The sequence below is a fragment of the Triplophysa rosa genome, linkage group LG1 (genome assembly GCF_024868665.1).
Source record: "Triplophysa rosa linkage group LG1, Trosa_1v2, whole genome shotgun sequence".
Classification (NCBI taxonomy): Eukaryota; Metazoa; Chordata; class Actinopteri; order Cypriniformes; family Nemacheilidae; genus Triplophysa; species Triplophysa rosa.
In genome coordinates this window covers 8,898,987-8,924,532 of record NC_079890.1, presented here as the reverse complement: position 1 = coordinate 8,924,532, position 25,546 = coordinate 8,898,987, and the positions used below count along the sequence as shown (strand labels likewise).

At 42.8% G+C, this 25,546-nt stretch overlaps 1 protein-coding gene across 1 annotated transcript in view; it reads left to right on the top strand.

Moving 5' to 3' along the window:
• Nucleotides 1–25,546, top strand: part of dock11 (dedicator of cytokinesis 11) — a 162,538-nt gene that overhangs the window by 102,628 nt on the left and 34,364 nt on the right. The window contains exons 32-39 of the mRNA XM_057345621.1: nucleotides 11,267–11,380; nucleotides 12,162–12,234; nucleotides 12,315–12,388; nucleotides 12,479–12,593; nucleotides 19,542–19,608; nucleotides 20,020–20,067; nucleotides 20,275–20,417; nucleotides 25,422–25,537. Of these exons, the coding sequence (XP_057201604.1) occupies nucleotides 11,267–11,380; nucleotides 12,162–12,234; nucleotides 12,315–12,388; nucleotides 12,479–12,593; nucleotides 19,542–19,608; nucleotides 20,020–20,067; nucleotides 20,275–20,417; nucleotides 25,422–25,537 (750 nt within the window). The remainder of the gene's footprint in view (nucleotides 1–11,266; nucleotides 11,381–12,161; nucleotides 12,235–12,314; nucleotides 12,389–12,478; nucleotides 12,594–19,541; nucleotides 19,609–20,019; nucleotides 20,068–20,274; nucleotides 20,418–25,421; nucleotides 25,538–25,546) is intronic.

Genomic DNA, 25,546 nt, shown 5'->3' with positions numbered 1-25,546 from the left:
CAAGATTTTAAAGTTAACGCGATGCTTTATAGGTAACCAGTGCAAGGTTGACAGAACCGGGCTAATATGTTCATACTTTTTTGTACGTGTAAGAACTCGAGCTGCCGCGTTTTGGACCAATTGGAGTTTTTGTAATAAGCCTGCAGGGCAACCACCTAACAGTGCATTACAGTAATCTAGTCTTGATGTCATGAATGCATGAATTAACTTCTCTGCATCTGACATTGACAGCATATGACGTAGTTTAGATATATTCTTAAGATGGAAAAACGCAATTTTACAGGTGTTGGCGACGTGGCTCTCAAATGACAGATTACTATCGAATAGAACGCCAAGATTCTTTGCTGACGACGAGGGTTTTATGGAACATCCGTCAATAGTTAAACAGTATTCTTGGTTGTTACTTATAGCAGTTTTCGGTCCAATAAGTAACACTTCCGTTTTGTCCGAGTTCAGTAATAAAAAGTTGTTACTCATCCAGTTTTTTATATCGACTATGCATTCCATTATTCGATGGAACTGCTGTGTTTCATGAGGCTTCGAGGAAATATAAAGTTGAGTATCATCAGCATAACAGTGAAAGCTAACTCTGTGTCGCTTTATTATATCTCCTAGAGGTAGCATGTATAATGCGAAGAGCAGAGGCCCTAAGACTGAGCCCTGTGGTACACCGTACTGGACTTGCGATTTGCGTGACACCTCATTGTTTATTGCTACAAATTGAAAACGGTCGGATAAATAAGATTTAAACCATTTCAAAGCTATTCCCTTAATGCCGACATAATTTTCGAGTCTATGTAGGAGTGTGCTGTGGTCAATGGTATCGAATGCAGCACTAAGGTCTAGCAGCACCAATAACGAGATACAACCTCGGTCAGACGCCAATAGCAGATCATTTGTAACTCTGATCAAAGCAGTCTCTGTACTGTGACATGCTCTAAATCCAGACTGGAATTCTTCATTGATGTCATTCCTTTGGAGGAAGGAGCATAATTGAGTTGAAACTACTTTTTCCAGAACTTTAGATATGAAAGGTAGATTCGATATAGGCCTGTAGTTCCTTAGTTCTCTAGGGTCGAGTTGGGGTTTTTTGACAAGGGGCCTTATAACAGCCACCTTATATGCTTTAGGCACATGTCCTAATGTCAGAGATGAGTTAATAATACCAAGAAGAGGATCTATAATTTCTGGGAGCATCTCTTTCAGTAGATTTGTAGGTATAGGGTCTAGTATGCATGTTGTTGATTTAGATGATCTAATAATTTTAGACAGCTCATCTTGATCTACGGTATAAAATAATTGCATTTTCTCCTTAAGGGCGCTGTAGTTAGTTTGTTCAGCGGGTTTCACTTCTGATTGCATTGTTATAATTTTTTCTCTAATATCTTGGATTTTATATGTGAAGTAGTTCATAAATTCATCACTGCTATGCTGATATACAGGATCAGAAGTCACTGACGATTTATTTTTTGTTAATTTAGCCACCGTGTTAAATAAAAACCTAGGGTTGTGCTGGTTTTCTTCTATTAGTGATGAAAAGTAGGCGGATCTAGAAGTTTTTAGGGCTTTCCTGTATTTTCGAATACTATCCTTCCATGCTGTACGAAATACCTCTAATTTAGTTTTCTTAAAGTTGCGCTCCATTTTTCGGGCCGCTTTCTTTAGAGCCTGAGTGTGTTCATTATACCACGGTGGTGGGGCTGCCATTTTTAATCTTCTTTAAACGTAGTGGAGCAACTTTGTCTAGCGTTACCGAGAAGGTGGAATTAAAATTTTCAGTGGTAATGTCAAGATCTTCAACGTTATTTCTCATGATTTGAGACAATTCGGGCAGATTATCGAGAAACGCATCTTTGGTAGTTGAAGTTATTGTTCTACCATATTTGTAACAATGAGTTTTATTTGCAGCCGTAGGCCAGTGAAGCAAACATAATACCAGATAATGATCCGAAATGTCTTCACTCTGCTGAAGGATTTTAACGTCGTCCAATTTATACCGTAAGACAGTATTAAATCTAAAGTATGATTACGAAGGTGAGTGGGTCCTGACACATGTTGACTAATGCCCATGGAGTTAAGAGTGTCTTTGAAAGCCATTCCTAAGGCATCTGTAACGTTATCTACGTGGATGTTAAAGTCACCAACGACAAGGAGTCTATCTGCGGCCAGTACTAGTTCTGATAAGAACCCACCAAATTCTTTAATAAAATCTGTGTGGTGCCCTGGAGGCCTATATACAATAGCTAGAATCAATTTAAAAAGTGTTTTATCTTTAGTATTAGGTGTTGAAACATGAAGAACCATGACTTCAAAAGAATTATATTTAGAGTTCGACTTCTGGGAAATGCTAAGAGAGTTATTGTAAAGTGTGCGACACCTCCCCCTCTGCCTTTTAGACGAGGCTCGTGTTTATAATAATAATCTTGGGGGACAGATTCATTTAAAGCAATATAATCATCTGGTTTTAGCCATGTTTCTGTCAAACAGAGCATGTCTATTTTATGATCTGTTATCATATCGTTAACAAAAAGTGCTTTATTAGAGAGAGATCTAATATTTAGCAATCCGAGTCGTAACAGTTGATTATCTGTATTTTGTTCATTTGTTTAGTTTGTTTAACGTTTATTAAATTACTTTCAAGAGGTTTACGCATTATTTTATGTTTGCTAATCCGGGGGACAGACACAGTCTCTATTTTGTGATGTTTTGGGAGAACGGATTACTGCATGTTGTACATTTTGTGTATTCTGCGATGTGAGACGGCAAGCAGACAGTTGGTTAAGCCATACTGTCTGCTCCCTGACCTGGGCCCCAGCGAGTCAAGTTTTAGCATTAGCATTAAGACTTTTTGCCATATTTCTAGACAGGATGGAAGTCCCAGCCCAGGAGGGATGGAGACCATCTCGTTTCAACAGGTCAGGTCTGCCCTCAAAACTCTTCCAGTTATTTATAAAAATATATCATTCTGCAGGCACCACTCAGACAACCAGCCATTTAGTGATGATAATCTGCTATAAATCTCATCACCACATAAGCAGTGAGGGGGCCAGAGAATATTACAGTGTCTGACATCATGCTTGCGAGCTCACACACCTCTTTAATGTTATCTTTTGTGATCTCCGATTGACGGAGTCGAACATCATTTGTGCCGACGTGAATGACAATCATACTGAATTTACGATTAGCCTTAGCCAGCACATTTAAATTTGACTTGATGTCAGGCGCTCTGGCTCCCGGTAAACATTTGACTATGGTGCCTGCTCTATGTTAACGTTCCGAACAATAGAATCACCGATAACTAGGGCACTTTCAGCAGGTTTCTCAGCTCGGTGCGTCACTGAGCGGGGCAAACCTGTTCGAGACTGTAATCGGAACGGTCGAGTGATGTTTTGTCCTGCGACTACGCCGTCTCACAGTCACGAAGTTTCCCAGCTGCGAGGGACTTTCAACCGGAACCGAGCTGTGTGCGCTAATGTTGCTCGCATCCAAAGTGTTTTCTATCGTCGTTAAACTCTTACTATCCTCAGATAAGGATTGGATGCGAGACTCTAATTCTAAGATCTTCTCTGTCAGCCTAACTATTTCCCTGCATTTATCGCATATAAAGCCCTCGCAGCTGACAGAGAAGGCTAAGCTAAACATATGACATGAGGTGCAAGTAACAATAATAGGAATAGAAGCCATAACTCACCGGATTTGAAGTGCAATTCCAACTTACCAAGGTTGCTCGATGGATCGTAGTATACTCGCTTAAAAAGAGAAACAGTTAGCACACAAGACAAACCAGAGGCAAGATGATATTCCACAGTGTGAACAGAAAGCAAGCTAACATGCTATTGCTATGCTAACGGCGTTACGTTAACTATCACTTTTGGTTTAGACTCTTCCAAGTAAATAACAGGAACAGGGTTATTGAGATATCAGGATAAGTTAGCAACGACAATAATAATTAACGATAATAAAATACACTAATATTAGAGCGAAGTGGTAAGCGCACTGATACAAACAAGCCGCCGGCAGCGATGCAGGAAACAGGAAGCAGGAACCGTATTACTGTTTAGGTATGTTTTAGATTGCGGACAATAAAATGGGTAGAAGAATCTATCTACAGTACTTTCAAGACTGACTATGAACCATATCTACATTTACATTCACATTTACATTTAGTCATTTAGCAGACGCTTTTATCCAAAGCGACTTACAAAGAGTTCATGGAGCAATAAGCGATATATCATACAGGAGCAATAATAATACAATAGGTGCTAATACAAAGTAACTAGTTTCAACAAAAGCTAGTCCACTACCTGTTTTTTTTTTCATTTGTCTGTGAAGTATTCACAGAAGATATGGGTTTTAAGTAGTTTTTTTAATGTTGTGAGAGATGTGGTTGACAGGACCGAGTTAGGAAGAATGTTCCACCTGGAAGGAGTTGTGAAGGAGAATGAGCGGGAAAGCGATTTACTGCCCTTTTGAGAAGGCAATACAAAATCCAGCTCGTTTGCTGAACGCAGGGTTCTTGATGGGGTGTAGGAGTGTAGGAGTGTGTGAATCCACACTCCTACACAATCCACACTCCTACGGTGGAGATCCAGTGATAGTCCTATAGGCAGTACTTGAGTTGTAAAAAAAAATCAGGGGGGATGGTGGATTGGATTTAACGTTTAGGGACAGATCATTTGTGCTGATGACAGCGCATATGGTGGGAGACCAACGGTGTACCCTTTTGATTATTGTTTAAGCACAAAGATAATTATTATATTATATTACTCTAAAACAACATGCATGCTATTGATATATTACGTATCAGATACTCCTGTCATTGATCTTGACCAAGGCACCTCAGAATTGGAGTTGGTCCCCAGGCTGGCATGGCTACCACTGCTCCTACATAGTTAGTGTAAATACAGAGGACAAATTTTCCCACTGGGTGCTAGTGCAACTTCATACTCATGATACCTATAAATCTATTGGGAATTCATGTATTAAATGTTGAAACAAAACATTGTAAATGAACATGAATCCTCTCAAGTCAAGTCCATTTTAATTGAAGTGCAAGAACAAATGGATTAAACAAATGTACCATTTACAAAATCTGAAAATAATACATATAATACAAATACATAGCACCACCTGACATTTCTTAAACTTGAGGTGGCAAAAGACAAAAAAGGGGAAGCAAAATTAATAACTGATCAGTTCAATGCTGCAATGCTGCCTACCCCATTCTTCCCTACAGTATCTCATAGAAGCTTCCAAAGAGTTTCATAATCAAGTAAGGAAAAGTAATGGCTAGTAATGGCATTCCACCAGATGCCGCTGATCAGACAGGACAGAGTAACGCTCATAAAAAAAAATTTTTTTTTTCTACTTACTGTCAAAGTGGCCGGAAGTCATTCATTTTCAATGTGAGCCAGCGGCGAGCAGCGGCGAGGAGCGGCACGGCGCGTCTTGGCCATTGAGGGCATCAAGGAGAGTTGAAATCAGGTCAACTTTATGGTAATGAGCTATGACGCGGTTCGGCGGCAACCAATCGGAACGTAGAAGTCCACCGCTTGAGAGGATTCCAGAGAACGCAGCCCTGTAAAATTTGGTTCCGACCACATTAGTTCCCAAGCAAAATGGAGGAGAAGTTGATAACTGCTGACGCGACGCGTCCCTGTTTGCGTACAGGGACATAAATTAAAAAAATTATGCGTGGACCAAGGTGTCTGAGATTGTTTGTGTTCCTGGTGAGTTGCTGATGATTTTACGTCATTAACGTTATACATTTTCTGTAAATAAGCGGAAATTTTATGCTACCTTTAGCGCAAGAGAATGCAAAACAGTGTTACTGCTGCAGAATATTATTTCGTTAGCAAACGTGTAACTACAATAAAGTTTTTTCCACCGATCAATTTCTTGTGGTCAGTCTGCACAAGATCAACAAGCTTGTTTGCTTTGAGGCCCCTTTAAATACAAGATAAGATTTCGATCTACGTCAGAGCGTCAGCGCGCCCAAGACTCTTTCTACAGCGTTGTTGGCAGGGCAGCCAGAGCGATTTTTGATGCGCTCAACGGCGGCGGTCTGAACGCACAGTTAGGCTAGTTAAGGAGGCAGGCGTGTGTTGCTTAGGCGGACGCTGTAAAGTGCTGTGGGAAACCCTGCAGTAATATATTCCAGGTGAAACAGAAACCAAATCTAACATTAACTTTGTGAATGTAACGTCTGACCTGACGTTAGCTAGCTAGCTGGCGTTAGCTAACAAGAAAAAAAAGCTCCAAACTAACTAACATTGTTAACTGTGTTGTTATCGCCTCTGTCCAGAGATTCCGCTTTTGGTGACATATACGTCAATTTAAAACAAATCGACGTGTCATTATGTGCACGTTCCACTCGTCCACAGTATTTTAGCATATTCAATATTCGCAAAAACTAAATGTTGAAATAGTGGTAAATTACCACTGGTAATATTTACACATTCATTGATAAAATAACAGGGGATGGGAAGGGGGGCTGTACGGTGGACCACTAGTGCACATGACAAAGAAATTTAAAAAGCAAATTTAAGTTCACAACACAACGGAATAGAGCCACAACACAACGGAATAGAGCCACAACACAACGGAAATGCTCCCGACCACTAGGGGGCACTTTCGGCATGATAAATTAGGTAATGCCGGGTAGGAGGTGCGCGTTTTTCTGGGGGTTGTTTTAGTGGTTTTGGTAGCCTGTTTTGCTTGTGTAAAGCATTTAAAAGGAAAGTGTGCTCTACTGTGGAAAAACTGAATGTCAATGGCAAACAATCTCATATGAACAAATTTGCACAGCGCTTTTGAATGCTTGATTTTGATTGGCTAGTCCTGACATTCTAATGTATGTTATGGCCGTTTCACCAGACTTGGCAGTTGGACTGGAGTTGCTGCGTTGCTGCTGTCTCTCATAGTGAAAATGTCTCTGGGCGGACGTTCAAGGTCACTAACCAGCCTGAAGTTGATGTATATTAATTTTTGCGGTAATGACTAATACTAATGACGCTCATTTTAGGCACAGTTTACTATGACATTTTGCGCGTATCGTGTATTTTAACTTGCAAATCAACCCACTCTGTATTCTTTATTTAAATCTCTGTATTTGTCTTCTTTTTGTTAGGTCATATAACTTCGGGAATTCCATTATTAAAACTACAGTATGTTCTCCTTGTTTTGAGCTCACTAAAATGTTGATAGGTTAAAGCCAGCGTGGATGCCGTTCACAAAAAGAGCGCTTGCGAAGAGTCGTGCCAGTGGAAGGATTTGGGCACCGCTTGCGCACCACCTCCGTGCCGCCAAAGAAACCCTCGCGTTTTGCAGCTTACCGCATGTCTCCCACTGGAAATGAGCTATAGACATTCACGACTGCCGCTCAAAACTAATAACAGAGGATAATCCCGGTGCTTCGAATCACCTTTACACAAACATCATATATACTGTAAATACACCATAAGACTATATTTGCATTGCATTGTCGCCTATTTGCATTGACATTCTGCCTTAACAACCAGCAGAGTTAACCTCCGCTGCTTCAATATAGCTAGCCTACATAATTTGGATTGAAAGAATGAATTCCAAAACCTCCACTGACATACCCAGGTATCATAGACTCGTAGAGTTTTTTTTAACTGTGCATATGTGATTAAATGATTTTAAATGCTAGAAACTGTATTGTGAGCTATACATTGGTCGTATTTATAATAGGCTAAGCGTTTAAATGAAATGATTTCTTTAACGTTGAAATTAAAGAATTAAATAAAAAATAACCTTTGGTTAAATAATTTATATTTACCATGCCATTTATATTTGCCTTAATTTATATTTACCATGGCCACCTGCCACTGACATTATGAATGCACTTGAAACGATGAGGAACAAGACAGGAAAAATTTGAGAAAATCTGACAAAATACAATCGAATAAGCTATTATTGGGTTATTATTATATAGATGTTTTTAAATGACAAACACGGCTGTTTTCAAGGAAAATACACGTTTTATTATTTACAAATGCAAATTATTTACAAAAAACACACAGCAGCAGGTGCAATTACAACGAAACATTTTCCTTCATGAAAAAGGATAGCCATCTTAAGCTAAATATTGTCAATCGAAAATAAAAGCTATAGTTTACGCTGAGTGTGTGTGTGTGTGTGTGTGTGTGTGTGTGTGTGTGTAAGGGTACAGAAGAACATACAGTCTTGTTTTAAACATGGCTAAGCAATCAAATTTCGATCCAGCGATCAAAAAACGTTGTATTTTTTATTATTATTTTGATTAAAGTACTTTTCAACTTTAAAGGTCTTTGCACATACAGTCCGAAATTGTCGTATGCGTTTTTTCGTATTTGGCTCTCGTTTGTACTGTCTCTGAATGGTTAAAAAAGGCCACTCAAAATGCTTGACGGATGCGAAAAACGCAGAAAATCGAACCCGGTCCGAATTTTTTTATGACGGACGAAAATATCGGAGGCAGTGTGTAAATGTGATTGACACAACGTGAGGTCGTATTTATTTTTTAACGCGCAGAAATTTCGGACGCAAATTTTGGACTCAATGTGCAATGGGCTTAAGTCTGCATTTAGATCCAGACAATGCCACAGTCTCCTATCTCAGTTTCAGTGAGCAAGCTCTGGACTTAAGTCTGCATTCATTTTTTTACTGTTACGAATAATTGATTACTCTATTAAATATTGTTTTCATTACCAATTTATTTAATCTTTATTATGCATGCATAACCTCTAAAACAATTAACGCATAACCAAGTGTAAATAAACGTGAGCATTGCGGTTTTATGACTAACGAAACGGGAATATAATGCAAGCTTGCTCATCTATATCAGTAAATAGATCAATAGATTTGTTGGTTTAGCAGAAAGTCCAGTCGTCATCAGTAATTTAATGTGTTAATGTGTATAGTGGTCTTAAGCAGTCGTGTGCTGTTTTCTGACTAGAATCCGCTCCAGTTGAAAAAATGTTTGTCCTCGGCTTTAATATTCAGCGTGAAAATCCTTAATGCTCTCCCGGATCTCTCTCCCGCTGCTGTCTGCACTGAACCAAGCACGGAAGTGCCGAATGTGCCCATAAAAATATAGAACAATAATAAGAACGTTGGTGCCCCCTAGTGGTTGGGAGCATTTCCGTTGTGTTGTGGTTTTATTCCTTTGTGTTGTGGCTTTATTCCGTTGTGTTGTAGCTTGATTGCGTTGTGTTGTGAACTTATATTTGCTTTTTAAATTTCGTTGTCATGTGCACTAGTAGGCCACCGTAGGGATGGCCGTTTTAGAGGGGGATGATTTTGATCATCTTTAATTCAAAGGGGGATGCCATCCCCCCTCATCCCCCCTCAACTCGAGTACTGCCTGTAGGCAAGCATTAGTGAATCTGATACGGGCTTCAACCGGTAGCCAGTGGAGAGAGATGAAAAGGGGTGTCACATGAGCCCTTTTGGGCTGTTGGAAGACAAGGCGTGCTGCTGCGTTCTGAACCAGCTGGAGGGGTTTGATAACCTTTGCAGGAAGACCAGCAAGGAGAGCATTGCAGTAGTCCAACCTTGAGATTACCAGGGCCTGGACAACACTGTAAAAATTTAACAGTTGGATCATGATTTTGAATATGAATATGAAACCAATTTGAATAAGAAAGTCTGGGGTCAAGAGCTCAACTCAAGGAAACACTGATCACCATGATGGTGACTTTTCGTAGATAAGGAAATTTTAAGTGTTACCAATTGAAGTAATTTTTTAAGTTGATCCAACTGATCATTTTTTACACTTTTGTCAGCTGTGAAATTTAAATTGAACCAACTTTACATTTTTAGGTTTTACCATTTGGAATAATTTTTTAAAGTTGATCCAACTCATAATTTTTTACCATTTTTTTTACCTGGGAAATTTAAATTGGTCTAACTTAACATTTTTAGGTTTTACCATTTGTACTCATTTTTTTAAGTTGATCCAACTGTTCAATTTTTACAGTGAAGGAGTTGTGCCGCATGCTCAGTGAGATAGGGTCTAACCTTTCTAATGTTGAGTAAGGCATATCAGCATGACTGCGTTGTCTTTGCAATATGATCATTGAAGGACAGCTGTTCATCAAATATGACTCCGAGGTTCCTGGCTGTTTTGGAAGGAGTGATTGTGGTATTGCCAAGTTGGATGGTGAGATCGTGTTGCACCGTGGGGTGTGCCAGAAACACGAATAGTTCTGTCTTGGCAGGGTTCAGCTGGAGGTGATGCTCTTTCATCCAAGCTGAGATGTCTACTAGGCAGGCTGTAATACGAGCTGCTACAGTGGTATCGTCTCTGTGAAACGAGATGTAGATCTGGGTGTTGTCAGCATAACAGTGATACGAGAAGCCGTGTGCCTGTATGATGGGTCCCAATGATGTCATGTAGATGGAAAAAAACAGCGGTGCAAGCACCGATCCATGAGGGACCCCAGTGATCATGTGGTGAGCAGTGGACAGCAAGCCCCTCCATGACACCCTGAAGGATCTGCCGGAGAGGTAGGATTTGAACCAGCAGAGCCTGAGATTCCTAGAGAAGACAGGGTTGCTAGCAGTATCTGGTGATTGAAAGTGTCAAACGCTGCATATAGGTCTAGCAGAATCAAGACCGAGGATTTAGATTCCGCCTTGGCTAGTGCTTCTGTGACCGATATCAGTGCAATCTCAGTGGAGTGGTTTGTTTTGTAGCCAGACTGCTTGTCATCCAGTTGTTTGTTCTGGGATAGGTAGGAAGACACCTGATTGAAAACTGCCCTTTCAAGTGTTTTTGCAATAAATGGGAGGAGAGAGACAGGTCTGTAACTGCTGGTATTAGAGGGGTCCAATGTGGGTTTCTTAAGTAGGGGCGTGAGCTGGGCCTGTTTGAATGTGGATGGAAAAGTGCCGGTGAGCAGAGAGGTGTTGATGATGTGTGTGAGTGTGCTGGATATGGCCTGAAGGAGATGGGAGGGGATTGAATCAAGGGGACAGGTGGTGGGGTGGCTGGAGAGAAGTCTGGTGATGTAGGAGTGGTGGACTCATTTTTGGCCAATAATCATCAGCTTGTAATAGAGGCCAAGCAGTGTTATACACAGTTATACACACACACACACACACACACACACACACAAAACATATTCTAATAGCACATCATGTACTTTAGCTGTGCTCATTTGTATTCAACCTGCAACTGATTATATTCTGTTGCATTCATGCTGTTAGGATGTAATATAATGACTCATTAATCTTTCATTATCTCATCACCTCATTTCAGAACCAGCAGGCCCGTATTTGTCTGCTATACCTGCCGCTATTTGAGCTGCTGTACCAGAACCTCAGTCAGATGAACAGCCCCAAGCAAATCAGCAGAAATGGCCTTGGCATTCTGGTAAACTGGAATCTATAATGACTCATCAAAACGTTCAAAAATTAGGGCTGTCAAACGATTAATCGCATCCAGAATAAAAGTTTGTGTTTACATAGTATACTGTATGTCTTTGTACTGTGCCTATATCATTTTGTATTTATAAACACATACAGTATATGTAAACAGGTTTAGGAAATATTTACATGTACAGTATTTGTTTATGTTTACCAATAATCTATGTAAATGTTTATTATTATTATTTTATTTTTTATTAAATATATGCATTTATATGTGCATTTATAAATGCACAATTAATATGCACAGTACACAGGCATAAATTATGTAAACACAATAAAAAGACAATTTGAAAAAGTATATAACTAATATGTAATATAGTAATATAAAGTAATATAAAAAATAAGTAATATAAACTAATTTAATATTATTTATCTACACCTCTGACTGTACTTTCAAAAGTCTGTCTGATATCTGTCATGAAAATGGAGATATATATATATATATATATATATATATATGTATATAGAGAGAATATAATTTGACTGTGATACATCCTTACCTAATGCCTTAATATGGCAAAGGGACAATGAAAACTTTCTGTGTTTCAGCATGTGTAATTTTGTAAAATCATTTTGTGATTTATTGATTTTAACTATTATTCTTTTGCACTGTTAAATAATTTGGACATGCCGGTTATACAATGTCCTAGTGTAAACTTTAACCTTGCACATTGTTAAAACAAAGCCAGATAACTACTTTCTGATTGTTTTCCATGATCCTCTAGTACCGGGATGATTTATCCTTGGCAGGTTCAGCGGACAGCCACAGAAGCAGCGCCATTATTGATAAGGAACCTAGTGAGTATTAAAAGTTTTAGGCAAAAGAAATTGCAGTCTAATGGACGCATTCATTATGTATATGTGTGTGTGTTCAACAGGTAGTGTTATCATTAAAAATGGAGACGTGAGGAGATCCATGTATGGGGATCCCGGTACACCAGACATTAATGGGGTAAAACAGAGTCCTCATTGAGTTCATTACAGATGTACTACATAACATCACTTAAAACACACATGATCATATTTTTTCACATCTGCTTAGTTACACAGGCGTGGCTCTGCAGTGAGCTCTCTGCCTGCCGTTGGCCATCTGGGCCAGTATGAGATCAGAGGGCTGCTTTTGTGTTTCCTGCATGTCATAAGAACTTTGTCAGATGGTAAGCACACTCTAATGACGTATTACTTTGGGATCATGATGTTAAAAGGCTACATGTTTGTTTACAGCAAGCATCACTTTTACTTTAACTCATACTTGGGGTTACGGGTTCCCTTTCTGTCGGTCTCTCAACGTTGTGTCGAACCGACAGATGGGGGTTCGCTCTTGAGAACCTATCGCTTCCGACTATTTTAGAAAAGGCCAATGAAATTGGCGAATTAAATTTGCATGCTGGACTTCGCCCCGGATATCCGGGTATAAAAGGGAGACGGCGTGCTTCATTCATTCACCTTTTTGTTCTTTGGAGCCTTCACACATGATCGACATCGAGACTTCAAACTCTACGCCGAATTACTGCTGGAATCTTACGACGTGGTGCAGCGGACTGTCCCTTCCTGCAGCCACTTCCCCTGCGCGTCTCGGCAGTTCCAGAAGTGTTTGAGTTTTTTTCTCTAAAAGAGCAAATTTCTCCAGCGTGGCATGTCCCGCTGTTCTCGTGGGTGCAACACACTCATCGAGGAGGGGGATGGACACGATGTCTGCTTCCAGCACGCTGGGGCAGCCCTTGTGGATACGTCCTGCCCGCGCTGCGGGCGGTTGACGATTCAGACGTTGCGTCACGGGTGGCTGTGTTCCCATGGGACCAGTGGCTACGGCCCTGCCGTCTGCTACGGCGAGCAGCGAGGGTGATATGAGGGTTACTGTGAGCGCTAATCGACTCGCTCGTCTGACCAGCGTGGCATGTTGACCAGTGCACCACACTGCCTCTCCCAACGCTCGCGGCTGCATACATGGTACCTTGGGTTTGTGCGTGGCTCCAAGCCGCGCCCGCCCCTAGTGCCATGTTTTCCCGGAAGTGCATGAGGAACTTAGTAAGACCTGGAACGCCCCCTTTCGGCGCGTGCACGTCAGACTAGTTCCATCACCCTTTCTTCCCTTGATGGTGAGGCAGCTAGAGGATACGTCGATGTCCCCCAGGTGAATTGTGCCGTCGCGGTACCCACAGACGGCGGCCACCTGGGGGGCTCGACCTAGACTCCCGTCCAAAGCATGTAGGTTTTCGGCATCTCTGGTGTCGAGAGCTTACACTGCTGCGGGCCAAGCTGCCTCCTCAATCCACGCTATGGCCATCCTGCAGGTCCATCAGGCCAAGGCGTTGGGAGAGCTCCACGAGGGTAAGACAGACCCAGTGCTTATGCAGGAACTCCGCGCCGCCACCGACCTCGCTCTATGGGTGACCAAAGTGACCGCGCGGGCCTTGGGTCGGGCGATGTCCACACTTGTGGTCCACGAGAAACACCTCTGGCTGAACCTTGCACAGATGAGTGATGCAATGCAGAGAAAGTCCGCTTTCTCGACGCACCCATCTCGCAAGGGGGGGCTGTTCGGTGATACTGTCGAGCCGCAGTTCTTGACAGTAAAGAAGCAGACAGAGGCTATCAAGCATATCCTCCCCCGCCGCGATTCGGCCGCCCTCCGACCGTCGAGATCCCGTGCACCGTCTGCTTCCCAGCAACCCTGGTCCTCTTCGACGCCCTCTGGATCCAGCGCCCCCACTCAGGCGGCCCCCCGGAAGATGTCGAAAAGGAGACCACCACCCCATCAGCAGCCGCGGCGGAAGCCGAAGCGGCCCTCATGGGAAGACCCCAGGGAGATCGAGAATACCATCGGGCTCGACCCCAGCCATTCCATCGCTGGTTGGTCTATCCGGGACGGTTCCTGCCCCGTCCCAACAGCCCACTTCTAAGAGTTTTCTTTCTCTCTCTGGGTGTTTATCTCAGCCGCTCTCACCTCTACACGACGGTGTTCGGCAACTCAACATTGCGTCACAGCGAGACCCAATGTCGAGGATAATCAGCAGGCCTCAGCACTCTCAATCGACGGTGCGTCGTGCTACATCATTGCCAGGCAGGTAAATCAGGGGACCCGGGGGCTTCCCCATGGCGAGAGATCCGCACTGCCAGCCATCGAACCTCCCCCCGGGAGGTCGATGAAGCAGATCGTACCCCTAGCCCTCCTGTCTCGGTCCCTGGGAGCCTAACAAGAGCTTCCCAAACCGTCACGGTGGCTACGAGATACGATCCGTCTTGGCTACGAGATCGAACTCACCAGATGCCCGCCCAAGTTTCGGGGCATCCTCTCAACCTCAGTCAGGGGCAAGGATGCTCCCGTGCTTCGGGCCGAGGTTGTCACCCTTCTGGCGAAGGAAGCGATCGTGCTCGTCCCTCTAGCCGAGGTTGCGCCCCATTCTAGATCTGCGTACCCTGAACAGGCACCTACACAAACTACCGTTCAGGATGCTCACGCAGAAGCGCATCCTGACATCTATCAGATGTCAAGATTGGTTCATGGCAATCGACCTGAAGGACGCTTACTTTCATGTCTCGATTCTCGCTCGTCATCGCCCGTTCCTACGGTTCGCTTTCGAGGGTCGGGCATAGCAATACAGAGTCCTCCCTTTCAATCTGTCCCTGTCCCCATGAGTCTTCATGAAGATCGTGGAAGCCGCCCTCACTCCCTTCAGGGAGAGAGGTGTGCGGGTACTAAAACTATCTCGACGACTGGCTCATCTTGACACACTCGCGAGATCTGTTATGTACACACAGGGACCTAGTGCTTCGGCACCTAGATCGATTGGGACTACAGGTCAACCGAGAAAAGAGGCAGAGCATCCTCTTTCTTGGTATGGAACTCAACTCTGTCTCCATTACAGCGCGACTGACTACAGAGCACGCTCAGTCAGTGTTGAACTGCTTGGGACATTTCAAGCAGTCAGTGGTCCCCTGAAACAATTTCAGAGGCTCCTGGGCACGTGGCATCCTCGGTGGGGGTGATACCCCTCGGGTTGATGCACATGAGACTGCTCCAACACTAGCTACAGAGTCAAGTTCCCTGAAGAGCGTGGCAGACCGGCAGCAGGCGGATGGTGATTACGCCTCTCTGCCGACGCACCCTAACCCCTTAATCTTCAATGACCTTTCTACGGACGGGAGTCCCTCTCCGGCATGTCACGAGGCGCGTCGTGGTGATGACAGACGCCTCCCTCCAGGGTTGGGGTGCCGTGTGCATCGGGCACGCAGTGTCGGGCGATGGACGGGCCCCCGCCTGCGCGGGCATATCAACTGCCTAGAGTTGTTGGATGTGCTACTCGCACTGAAGGGGCTACAACCTCTCATGCAGGACAAGCATGTGCTGGTCCGGTCGGACAGCACAACTTCTGTAGCGTATATCAACCGCCAGGGTGGCATTCGCTCACAGCAGCTAACACGACTTGCCCGACGCCTCCTCCTGTGGAGTCCGCAGGTGATAAGCTCCCTGCGAGCCAAACATATCCCACGCGACCTGAACCAGACAGCCGATGCGCTCTCTCGTCAGTTGACGCCTCGCGGAGAGTGGCGACTTACCCCCCCCACGCAGTTCGGGCAAGCTCAGGTAGTCTGTTTGCCTCCCTGGACACCACCCATTGCCCACTAGGGTACTCCCCATCCGAGGCCCCCCTCGGCACGGATGCTCTAGCACACAGCTGGCCATGGGACAAGCGGAAGTACGCCTTCCCCCCAGTGAGCCTCATTGCACAGATCCGGTGCAAGGTCAGGGAAGAGGAGCATCAAGTGCTACTAGTTGCGCCGTACTGGCCCAACCGGACTTGGTTCTCGGAGCTAATGCTCTTGACGACAGCTCCTCCTCCACAGCTGATGAAGGACCTTCTTTCCCAGGGGAAGGGCACGTTATGGCATCCCAGGCCAGACCTCTGGAACCTCCATGTCTGGCCCTTGGATGGGACGAGGAGATCCTGAGTGGCCTACCCCCTGCGGCGGTAAGACCATCACTCAGGCTAGGGCCCTGGCCACTAGGCGGCTATACGCCTATAAGTGGCGCCTCTTCTCATCCTGGTGCTCTTCTAGAAGAGAAGACCCACGGAGTTGCTCGATCGGGAACGCGCTGTCCTTCCAGAGACTCGAGAGTAATCTCTCCCCTTCCACACTGAACGTGTATGTAGCCGCCATTGCCGCTCATCACGACCCAGTTGCTGGTAAGTTGTGCTGTCCACCTGATCATTAGGTTCCTAAAGGGCGCGAGAAGGCTACCACCTCGTCCGCGCTCCGTACCCTCTTGCGACCTTGATGTGGTCCTGGCGGGCCTCAAGAGGCCCCCCTTCGAGCCCCTTGGAGATGCTGCTCTTTCTCACCTCACGATGAAGACGGCTCTCTTGATGGCGCTCAAGAGGGTAGGGGACCTACAAGCATTCTCCGTGTCCACAGATTGCCTAGAACTCGGGCCCGGTGATTCTCAGGCTATCCTGAGACCCCGGCCCGGCTACGTGAACAAAGTTCCCACCACTCCCCCTAGAGACCAGGTGGTGAATTGCAGGCGCTCCCCCACTGGGGAGGAAGACCCAACCCCATCCGTGTTGTGTCCAGTACGCGCATTGCGCCTCTACTTGGACCGCACACAGAGCCGCAGGAGCTCTGAGCAGCTCTTTGTCTGTTTTGGAGATCAGCAGAAGGGGAGGGCTGTCTCAAACAGAGATTGGCGCACTGGATCATGGACGCCGTCACTACGGCGTACCGGTCCTAAGATCGTCCGTGCCCACTGGCAGTGAGAGCTCACTCCACACGGAGTATAGCCTCCTCGTGGGCACTGGCTCAAGGCGCCTCTCTGGCAGACATCTGAAGAGCTGCAAGTTGGGCTACAACCAACACCTTCGCGAGGTTCTACAGACTCCGCGTAAGCACCTTCCCCCCTCCTAGGTGGGTCAGCGTGCTATTTTTTGCCCCCCTTCTTCCCCCACTGGGTGAAGAACAGGCATTCCATCCATCACTAAGCAAGCACCTCCTGCGGGCGGGCTGGGCAGAGCAGCCGTGCCCCTTAGGCAGGGTACCGACTGAGTTATCCACAACATAGGTCTAACTGGACCTAGTGCTACCGGATGTTATAACCCCCCCAATCGGGCGGTTCCATCTGATGTATCCTCATGATTGGTTCCCACCTTGGCAACCCATGACCTTCCCTAGGTGGACCTCCACCTTGCGGTTAACTCCTTCAGTCCGCACATTCCTCCCATGAGTTCTCCCCTATCGGTGAGACCATGTTGGCACTAAACTCCTCCCTACGGTAGGAAGTGGTCTCTGTAGCGCGTCCCCCATTTGAGGAAGTAGCGCTTACCCAGTGGCCTTACGGTACCGGGCAGCTTCTCGCTGTTAGAGAAACAAGGACGCCGCCTGTGAGGGCCGAAGGTAGGGGCCTTCCCACCTTTCAAGAAAAGCACTGGGACCCCCTACCTATCCACTGGTAGGTTACAATTTCGCGGTAGTGCTCACATCTGACACGCCCAGGCCAGTCACTGTCGCTTTGCTAGAGATTGTGATGCGGCACAGTGTCGTGGCATTTTCCATAGGAACCCCATCTGTCGGTTCGACACAACATCGAGAGACTGACAGAAAGAGAACGTCTTGGTTACGGATGTAACCTCAGTTCCCTGATGGAGGGAACGAGACGTTGTGTACCTCATGCCACAACGCGTGCTGCCCGCTGCAGCAGTCGAGAGAGGTCTCAGGCTCTTTAGCACAAAGGTGAATGAATGAAGCACGCCGTCTCCCTTTTATACCCGGATATCCAGGGGCGGAGTCCGGCATGCAAATTTCATTCGCCAATTTCATTGGCCTTTTCTAAAATAGTCGGAAGCGATAGGTTCTCAAGAGCGAACCCCCATCTGTCGGTTCGACACAACTTCTCGTTCCCTCCATCAAGGAACTGAGGTTACATCCGTAACCAAGACGTTTTACTTGCAACCAGAGTCGTTGAAAAACGACAGTGAGTTGCGACACACTTTGATCTGGTCACGTGGTTCATGGAGCTCTCAATTGTTTCAAACTCTCAATAGTTGTCTGATGAGTGTTTGAGAGACAGTATTAATCAGTTTTGTGTGTTAAATTTGACTAGGAAGAATGCATAATGTAGAATACATTAACAGCATGCATGCATATTTTTCTCATGCTTCTATGATCATCAGTACATCCCAATGTTGAATTATGTTAAGACAGAATGCATAAGTAGTTTATCAATAAATAATCAATGATTGAAAGCAAATTCACAGCAAAGAATGTTGAAAATGAACAAGGTAACCAACTGCAGTCAGTAAAACATTTTATTATATAATTTATACAGGGAGAGGGTAGAAAACAATTTTATTTAATGAGCAGTCTTCAGAGAAAATCATTTAACAACACATATTTTCATTTAGGAAAACTTTTTTTTTCATAAACATCCTTATAATAAAAGACCAGTTTGACTAGAGATGCATATGATCACCTTAGCAGCGAATGTGTTAGGGAAACACTGAAATGAATGGGCTTCAGTGCAATGTTTGGAACTATAGAGCCCTCCATGACACAAGTTACTTCTGAAGGTCTATGGGAGTGTCATTACTCTTTGAAAATTATTTAAAAAAGAAAACAAGGTGCCAAAACACTGGTACTCATTGACTTACTCATTGGACAATAGAAGTCAATGGGTACCGCCGTTGTTCGTTTAACAATATTCTTCAAAATATCTTCCTTTGTGTTCTACAGAAGATAGAAAGTCATACAGGTTTGAAATGAGAAAGTAAGTAATGTAAATACGAGTAAAAAGTGAATATGACAGAATTTTTGTTTTTGGGTGAACTACTGTATTACTTTAAGATGAGGCTTTTTGAAAGAATAAAGTCCTTTCTAAAGGTAAAAGCAAAAATGGCCAGCAAGTCACAGCTTGCATAATATTTCAAGAATAAAGTCAAAATTACAAGAATTCTGATTTCTAATAAGTCTTGGTACATTCACGGGTAACACAATGTGGGAACTCTGTTGGTTAGTGGTTTGGACATTATCGAAGCAGTTCTTTCTGAGAAACTCTGAGAATGTCATTATGCATTAATTTTTTTTTTGTCTTACTCAATGTCTTCCTGTAGACACTCTGATGGCCTACTGGTCTAAAGTTAATGCTCAAGACATCATGAACTTCCTCAGTCTTCTAGAGTGAGTTACTCATCTCACAGTTGACCTTGTTTCACCTTTTTGTTCTACAGTAATGTGTATCCAGTCAACCTATTCAAACACAATGAGTCTGGCACACCCCAACATTCACAGTGGCGACATTGTATGTGCGTTTGTGGCTATGTATACACATATTAACAGTTCAAAAAAACTTCATACTGTTGCAATGTAAGAAAAAGCTATTTAGCATTATAACTCTCACTTTGGCGACTCGAGCAGCATCACTGAGAGTGAATTACATACCTGCAATGCATTCTGACACACTTAAAATTATGTGGTTTTCCAGTTCAAAACATTTTGTAAATTGCTTGCTAAATGTACTTTTACCTCTTGCATGTTTATGGCTTTTTACTGTGTTAAGTAATAGACAAATTTTTGGTTGTCTGTCCACAGGATCTGCGTAATCCAGTTCCGCTATGCGGGTAAACGAAACATCAGCCGGTATGCTAGATAGTGATTCAACAATATCATGTTTCCTATTTAAGAATGTTAAAGTGCCCTATATTTACATCAACAACAGATGTCACGTTACTGGCTGTTATTATTTCATCAAAGCCAGATCTTCCAACCCTTTGTTTTAAAATAAGGAGTGGTGTCAAGATTAGCGCTACTGTGAACACTTTGTTTTTTGCTGTGTGTGTTGTTTAGTAACCAGGAACCCTGGGTGTCCAAACTTTTTTATCCGGAGAGGAAATCTCAGACCATGCCAGTGATGCGAGCTCGAGGAAGCCTGATGCAAGCAAAGTTGCAGCAGTTCAGCACTATGGACACTTCGCTTACTTTGAACATGGGTAACTTCCGTTCTTCTACCATTATAAATGTGCAATACATATTCGAACGAAAAACAAAACACAATGTAAAGCATTGAAACTTAGCGAAACATAAAGCATAATACAACATAATACTATAGAAACATTACTCTAAATTGTCATCACAGGTTTTGATTCACATGGCCAGAGCACAATCATATATAGACATAAACAAGCGTCATGTGGCCAAAACTTAACTTCCACTAGATTTCTGCAAAGAATCAATTGAGTACTGTTGAGTAAACTAAACTATTCAGTAGTTTTAATTAAATTATCTAATAAAATATTAATATAAATGAATATTAATATAAAATAAAATAAAATACATTGAAAAAATGAGTCACTTTTTTAACTTCACCTCCGTATTTTTCACAATTTTCCACAAATAAGTGTATTTTCCTGCTGTGCATTGTAAGATTAAAATTTGAGTAAAGGGATACTCCACCCAAAAATGAAAATTCTGTCAAGAATTACTACCCTAAAGTTGTTCCAAACCTGTAAATTTATTTGATCTGTTGAACACAAAGAAAGAAATTTGGATCAACTGAGATTTCTGGGGTAGTCAAAAAATAGCAGTCAAAGGTGCCCCTTTGATATGTTCTTTTGTGTTTAACAGTACATATACAGAATATATTCAATATTTTTTTCTACTTTGGAAGTCAATGATGCCCTAGAAATCTCAGTTGCTTACATTCTCCCAAATATCTTTCTTTGTGTACAACCAAACAGCAGGGACGGATTATGACTTCATAGTGCCCCATGGCCAGTTCCCCCCCTGGACCGCCCCCCCACTATTTTTCATGTTCTTTCCCTTAGCTGCACATTCACAAGTGAAAGTTAAGATGATCATAAATATTCAAACCATTCTCGCACTGCGTCAAATGCCTGGACTATACGCTAAAAAATGATCTGTACAGTATCAAGTTATAGGAATATAATTTTAAAAAATTGTATAATATCAACAATCAACAATGAGGCAAATTAAGGCATATAAGAAACACATCCTTAATTAATTGTCAAATATTCACTTATTTATTAATGCATCACATAGTTGACTCCTCCATTCAACTGGGCTCATCAACCATCACTTCTTCCAGAATGGCCAGAAACCTGGGAGTGGTGATCGATGATCAGTTATACTTCACTGATCAGGTTGCCAGCACAAACCGGTCCTGTAGATTCTTCCTCTACAATATTAGGAAAATTAGACCTTTCCTATCCGAGCATGCTACGCAAGTCCTAGTCCAGGCTCTTGTTCTGTCCAGACTGGACTATTGCAATGCGCCAAACCTCTACAGATGATCCAGAATGCAGTGACAAGAGTGGTCTTCAATGAACCGAAGAGAGCACACGTCACTCCTCTCTTCATTAATGGCTGGAATACACTACATGCCCCATGGTTTTATTGCGGAAGTACTTGTTTTTCTGTGTTTTTGGTGTGTTATAAATTGCCTATGCATGTATTAGACACGTAAAATTGCACAAATGAAAGTGTGGGAACAAAAGATGCATTCTATCTAAAAGCGAATGCTCAACCAGACTAGCCTGAAACGCCTCGTGTAACCACACCCCGGCGAATATACGTAACTTCGTAACATGATTTGACTAAGACCGCCCAAATCTACACATAATTAAGGTGGGCGTAATTGTAAATCTCATTGTATCGCCTGTCAGTACAATTGCTTTGGAACCTGATGTTCCGAATATGGTAAGAGGCGTTACTTTCCGTGAAATGCTTGCAGTATTTGACCAATCACTACGCACTGGTGAACTGGCCAATCATAGCACACCTCGCTTTTCAGAGCGATGAGCTTTGTAAAAAATCAGCGCGTTTCAGAGAGGCGGAGCAAAGAGGAGATACAAACATTCACGGTGTCACGAATACGAGGCGTGGTGGAAGAGAACCCAATTGCAGGCAGCAGTGAAGGGGTTAACAAAAACAAGACTTTATTTATTAACAGAAACAAAACACCCTCAATGGGGAAAACGGAACTCAGAAATATATAAAACAAAAGACTTCCCACGTGGGGGCAAAACAAAAACAAGAATAGCAAAACTAAACTAAAGGACTCGACCAAACGTCTTAAATCAAAACACAACAGGGTAGAACACAAAACTCACGGAACAAGGGCAAGGCTGGGAACAGGAACACTGAACAAGGTACAAGGCACATAAACCGTACACATGCATACACAACGTAATCCACGAACACAAGACAAAGAAACAAGAGGGTATTTATAGGGAGAGACAAACGAGGGATAATGACACAGGGCAGGTGTGGGTAATAAAACACTCAGGGAAAGATAACAAGGAAACGAGAGGAGTGGGGCAAATGACAAGACACTGGAGAGAACGTATATTATTGTCAAAAGGACAATAATATGTTTCTCTCCACACATAACCAAAGGCTTTGTCATGACTCTGCTACAGGACCAAGAAAAACATGACTAAATGAAGCAGAGCCATGACAGCACGGTATGTGGAAAATACAACGTTTTTTAAACTTTAAATGGTGTATACACATTGCGTTACATCTAAAACAAACAATAATATTCATTTTAGCCGTGCAATATGACTCCTTTAAACTAGACATCATACACTTGCAGACTTTTTAAAAGTTTCAGATAGAAACTGATCAAATCTACAGACTGGCACAGACTTTCTGCAACAAGTCCAGACTGAAAATCTGGGCAAAAGTCTTGTAGTGTATTTTAGCCTTAAGTTACATTGGCTCCCTATAGTCGCTCGCATCAAATTCAAGGCTCTGCTCTTGGCCTACAAGACCACCACTGGTTCGGCACCCCGCTAATCATTCGCTAATGCAGACTTATGTACTCGGCAGATCCCTATACGCTCCGCAAATGAACGACATCTTGTAGTGCCATCCCAAAAAGGGAAAAAATCACTCTAATGTACCTACTCTGGATCGGTTCCACATTTGTGGAATGATCTGCCCGCTCTACAAGGTCAGCAGATTCTGTATCCATCTTTAAGAATCGGCTGAAAACACATCTCTTCCATCAGCACCTGACCGATCAGTTATGACTTCTATTTCTTTTCTACTCTTTCTATCAAAAAAACCCTTAGCTTTGTATACTGTGAATATGAGACCAATTTTATTGCACTTATGCTTTTTGTTGTCCATATGTTGTTCCAATTGCTTCCATTGTTTACCTCATTTGTAAGTCGCTTTGTATAAAAGCATCTGCTAAATGACTAAATGCAAATGCAAATGCAAATAAAAAATCTATTGAAAGGGCTATGCTTTTATCTTTGAAGGAGGGTTTTTTTATAGACTTTCAGCAAACGGTGTTAAAGTATGTTAGATTTGACAGTTAAAATGTTAATGCTATAAAAGACTCTATTGCTCTCTCCATGCCATTTTTTAATTAAAAACAATCAGTTTAGGCAAAATAAAAAGTGATGGTGGGCACATCATTTCCGACTGTCTTTAAATTCTTTCTTTCTTCCTTCCTTTCTTTCCCTTTGTTTCATGCATGATTTTACCTTCATCCTATATGGAATATGGACTGTTAATAATTTTATGTACACATGTGCAAATTTGTATATACAAATTAGTCTATATCTGTGCACTGAAATCTTGTTCTGTCACCTCAACAAATTCCCTGTTTGTGCAAGTATACTTGTATAAATTTGTTGCTGCCTTACATTTTTACGTTTACTCAAATTAACAAGTAATTTCAATTTACATTACATTGAAGTGGCTTAAAACATCAAGTTGATTCTTGAATTTGAAAAATAAAGTTTAAACATGGTTACCTTAATTTAATAAGTTAAAGTAACATATGTTGCCATGACTTGTTGATCATGTCATTTTTTACAGTGTATTCACAGGGCCCAGTAGTAACAGGAGTGCCAGGGAGCCCTCACAGACGAAGAGCCTTGTCTATGGGACCCATATATCAAACATAAATAATCATTTGTTTTCATTGTTTTGGGGTTTTCTGTACCAAACTGAATGGAGCAACCTTGGCCCCATTGGCCCGGTCATTAATCCATCCCTGCCAAACAGCGAAATGTTTACAGGTTTGGAACAATTTGAGTAGGGATGGGTACCGAAACCTGGTATTAAAAGCCCCGTGGCTAAATTATGAAAGACCGGTGCATCGATAAGCCCCGACCTTATCGGTTCTGCTTTCGGTACTGGAGAAGCATGTGGCATGCGCAGCTTGTGTCTGAATGCTTTTGAAACTCGCAAACGTCTCCGTTTCACGTTAACAGAGTGTCCCCTAATCTAAACGGATGAGCTGTTTTAACATCACAAACGCGCACGGCCTGTGTCTCGCTAGCTCGTTCATCCTCGCGCCTAGTTCCGCACTGCATTCTCCACGTGCGCGTCTTCCAAAACAGATGAGGTATGCGCGCAACCTGTGTCTATTCGTGTGTCTAATTTCAATTGGATTAAATTATATGACACAACACAGCCCAAATATATGTAATATTTGATTACATTGAGAGCTGATTAATTCATTTCTTTACTTACATAAGACAACATGCATATACATCTGTCCATGAAAATACACATCAAATATTTCAAAACTTTTTTCGTTTAAATTGCAGCTACAATGAACCAACTCACTTTTAATACTGCTGCGGTCCAAGCTAAATACAATTTATTTTACATTGCAGAAAATAAAGGAGTGCAAATTCTATTAGTAATTCTTTATTTTTGGTCTTATTTTTTATATCCAAAAGAATTGATAAGAATACCGTTAATGTACTGGACCGATACGCAGTATCGGTAAGAGTAGTAATACTTTTTTGCCATAAATGATTATTATTAGTCACCCTTTATGTTTGTCACTGGGTTTGCAAATATCTAACAATAAAATAATTAAAAATGGTCTTAATTCGTTTAAAAGTACAGTGTTTTTTTTTCCATTTCCTGAAAAAAAAATGAATTTGGACATACAAGGTTTCTGAAGGACCTCGATGATATGAAATTAAGAACTAATGTCATTTCAGTTGGGGGTCCCACAGAAGCAGTGATCAACCACCAGGCTTTGCTTGAAGGAAATATCTCGTCAGAGGCCTGTCTCACTGTGCTGGACGTGCTCTCACTCTTTACTCAGAGCTTTAAGGTAGATGGT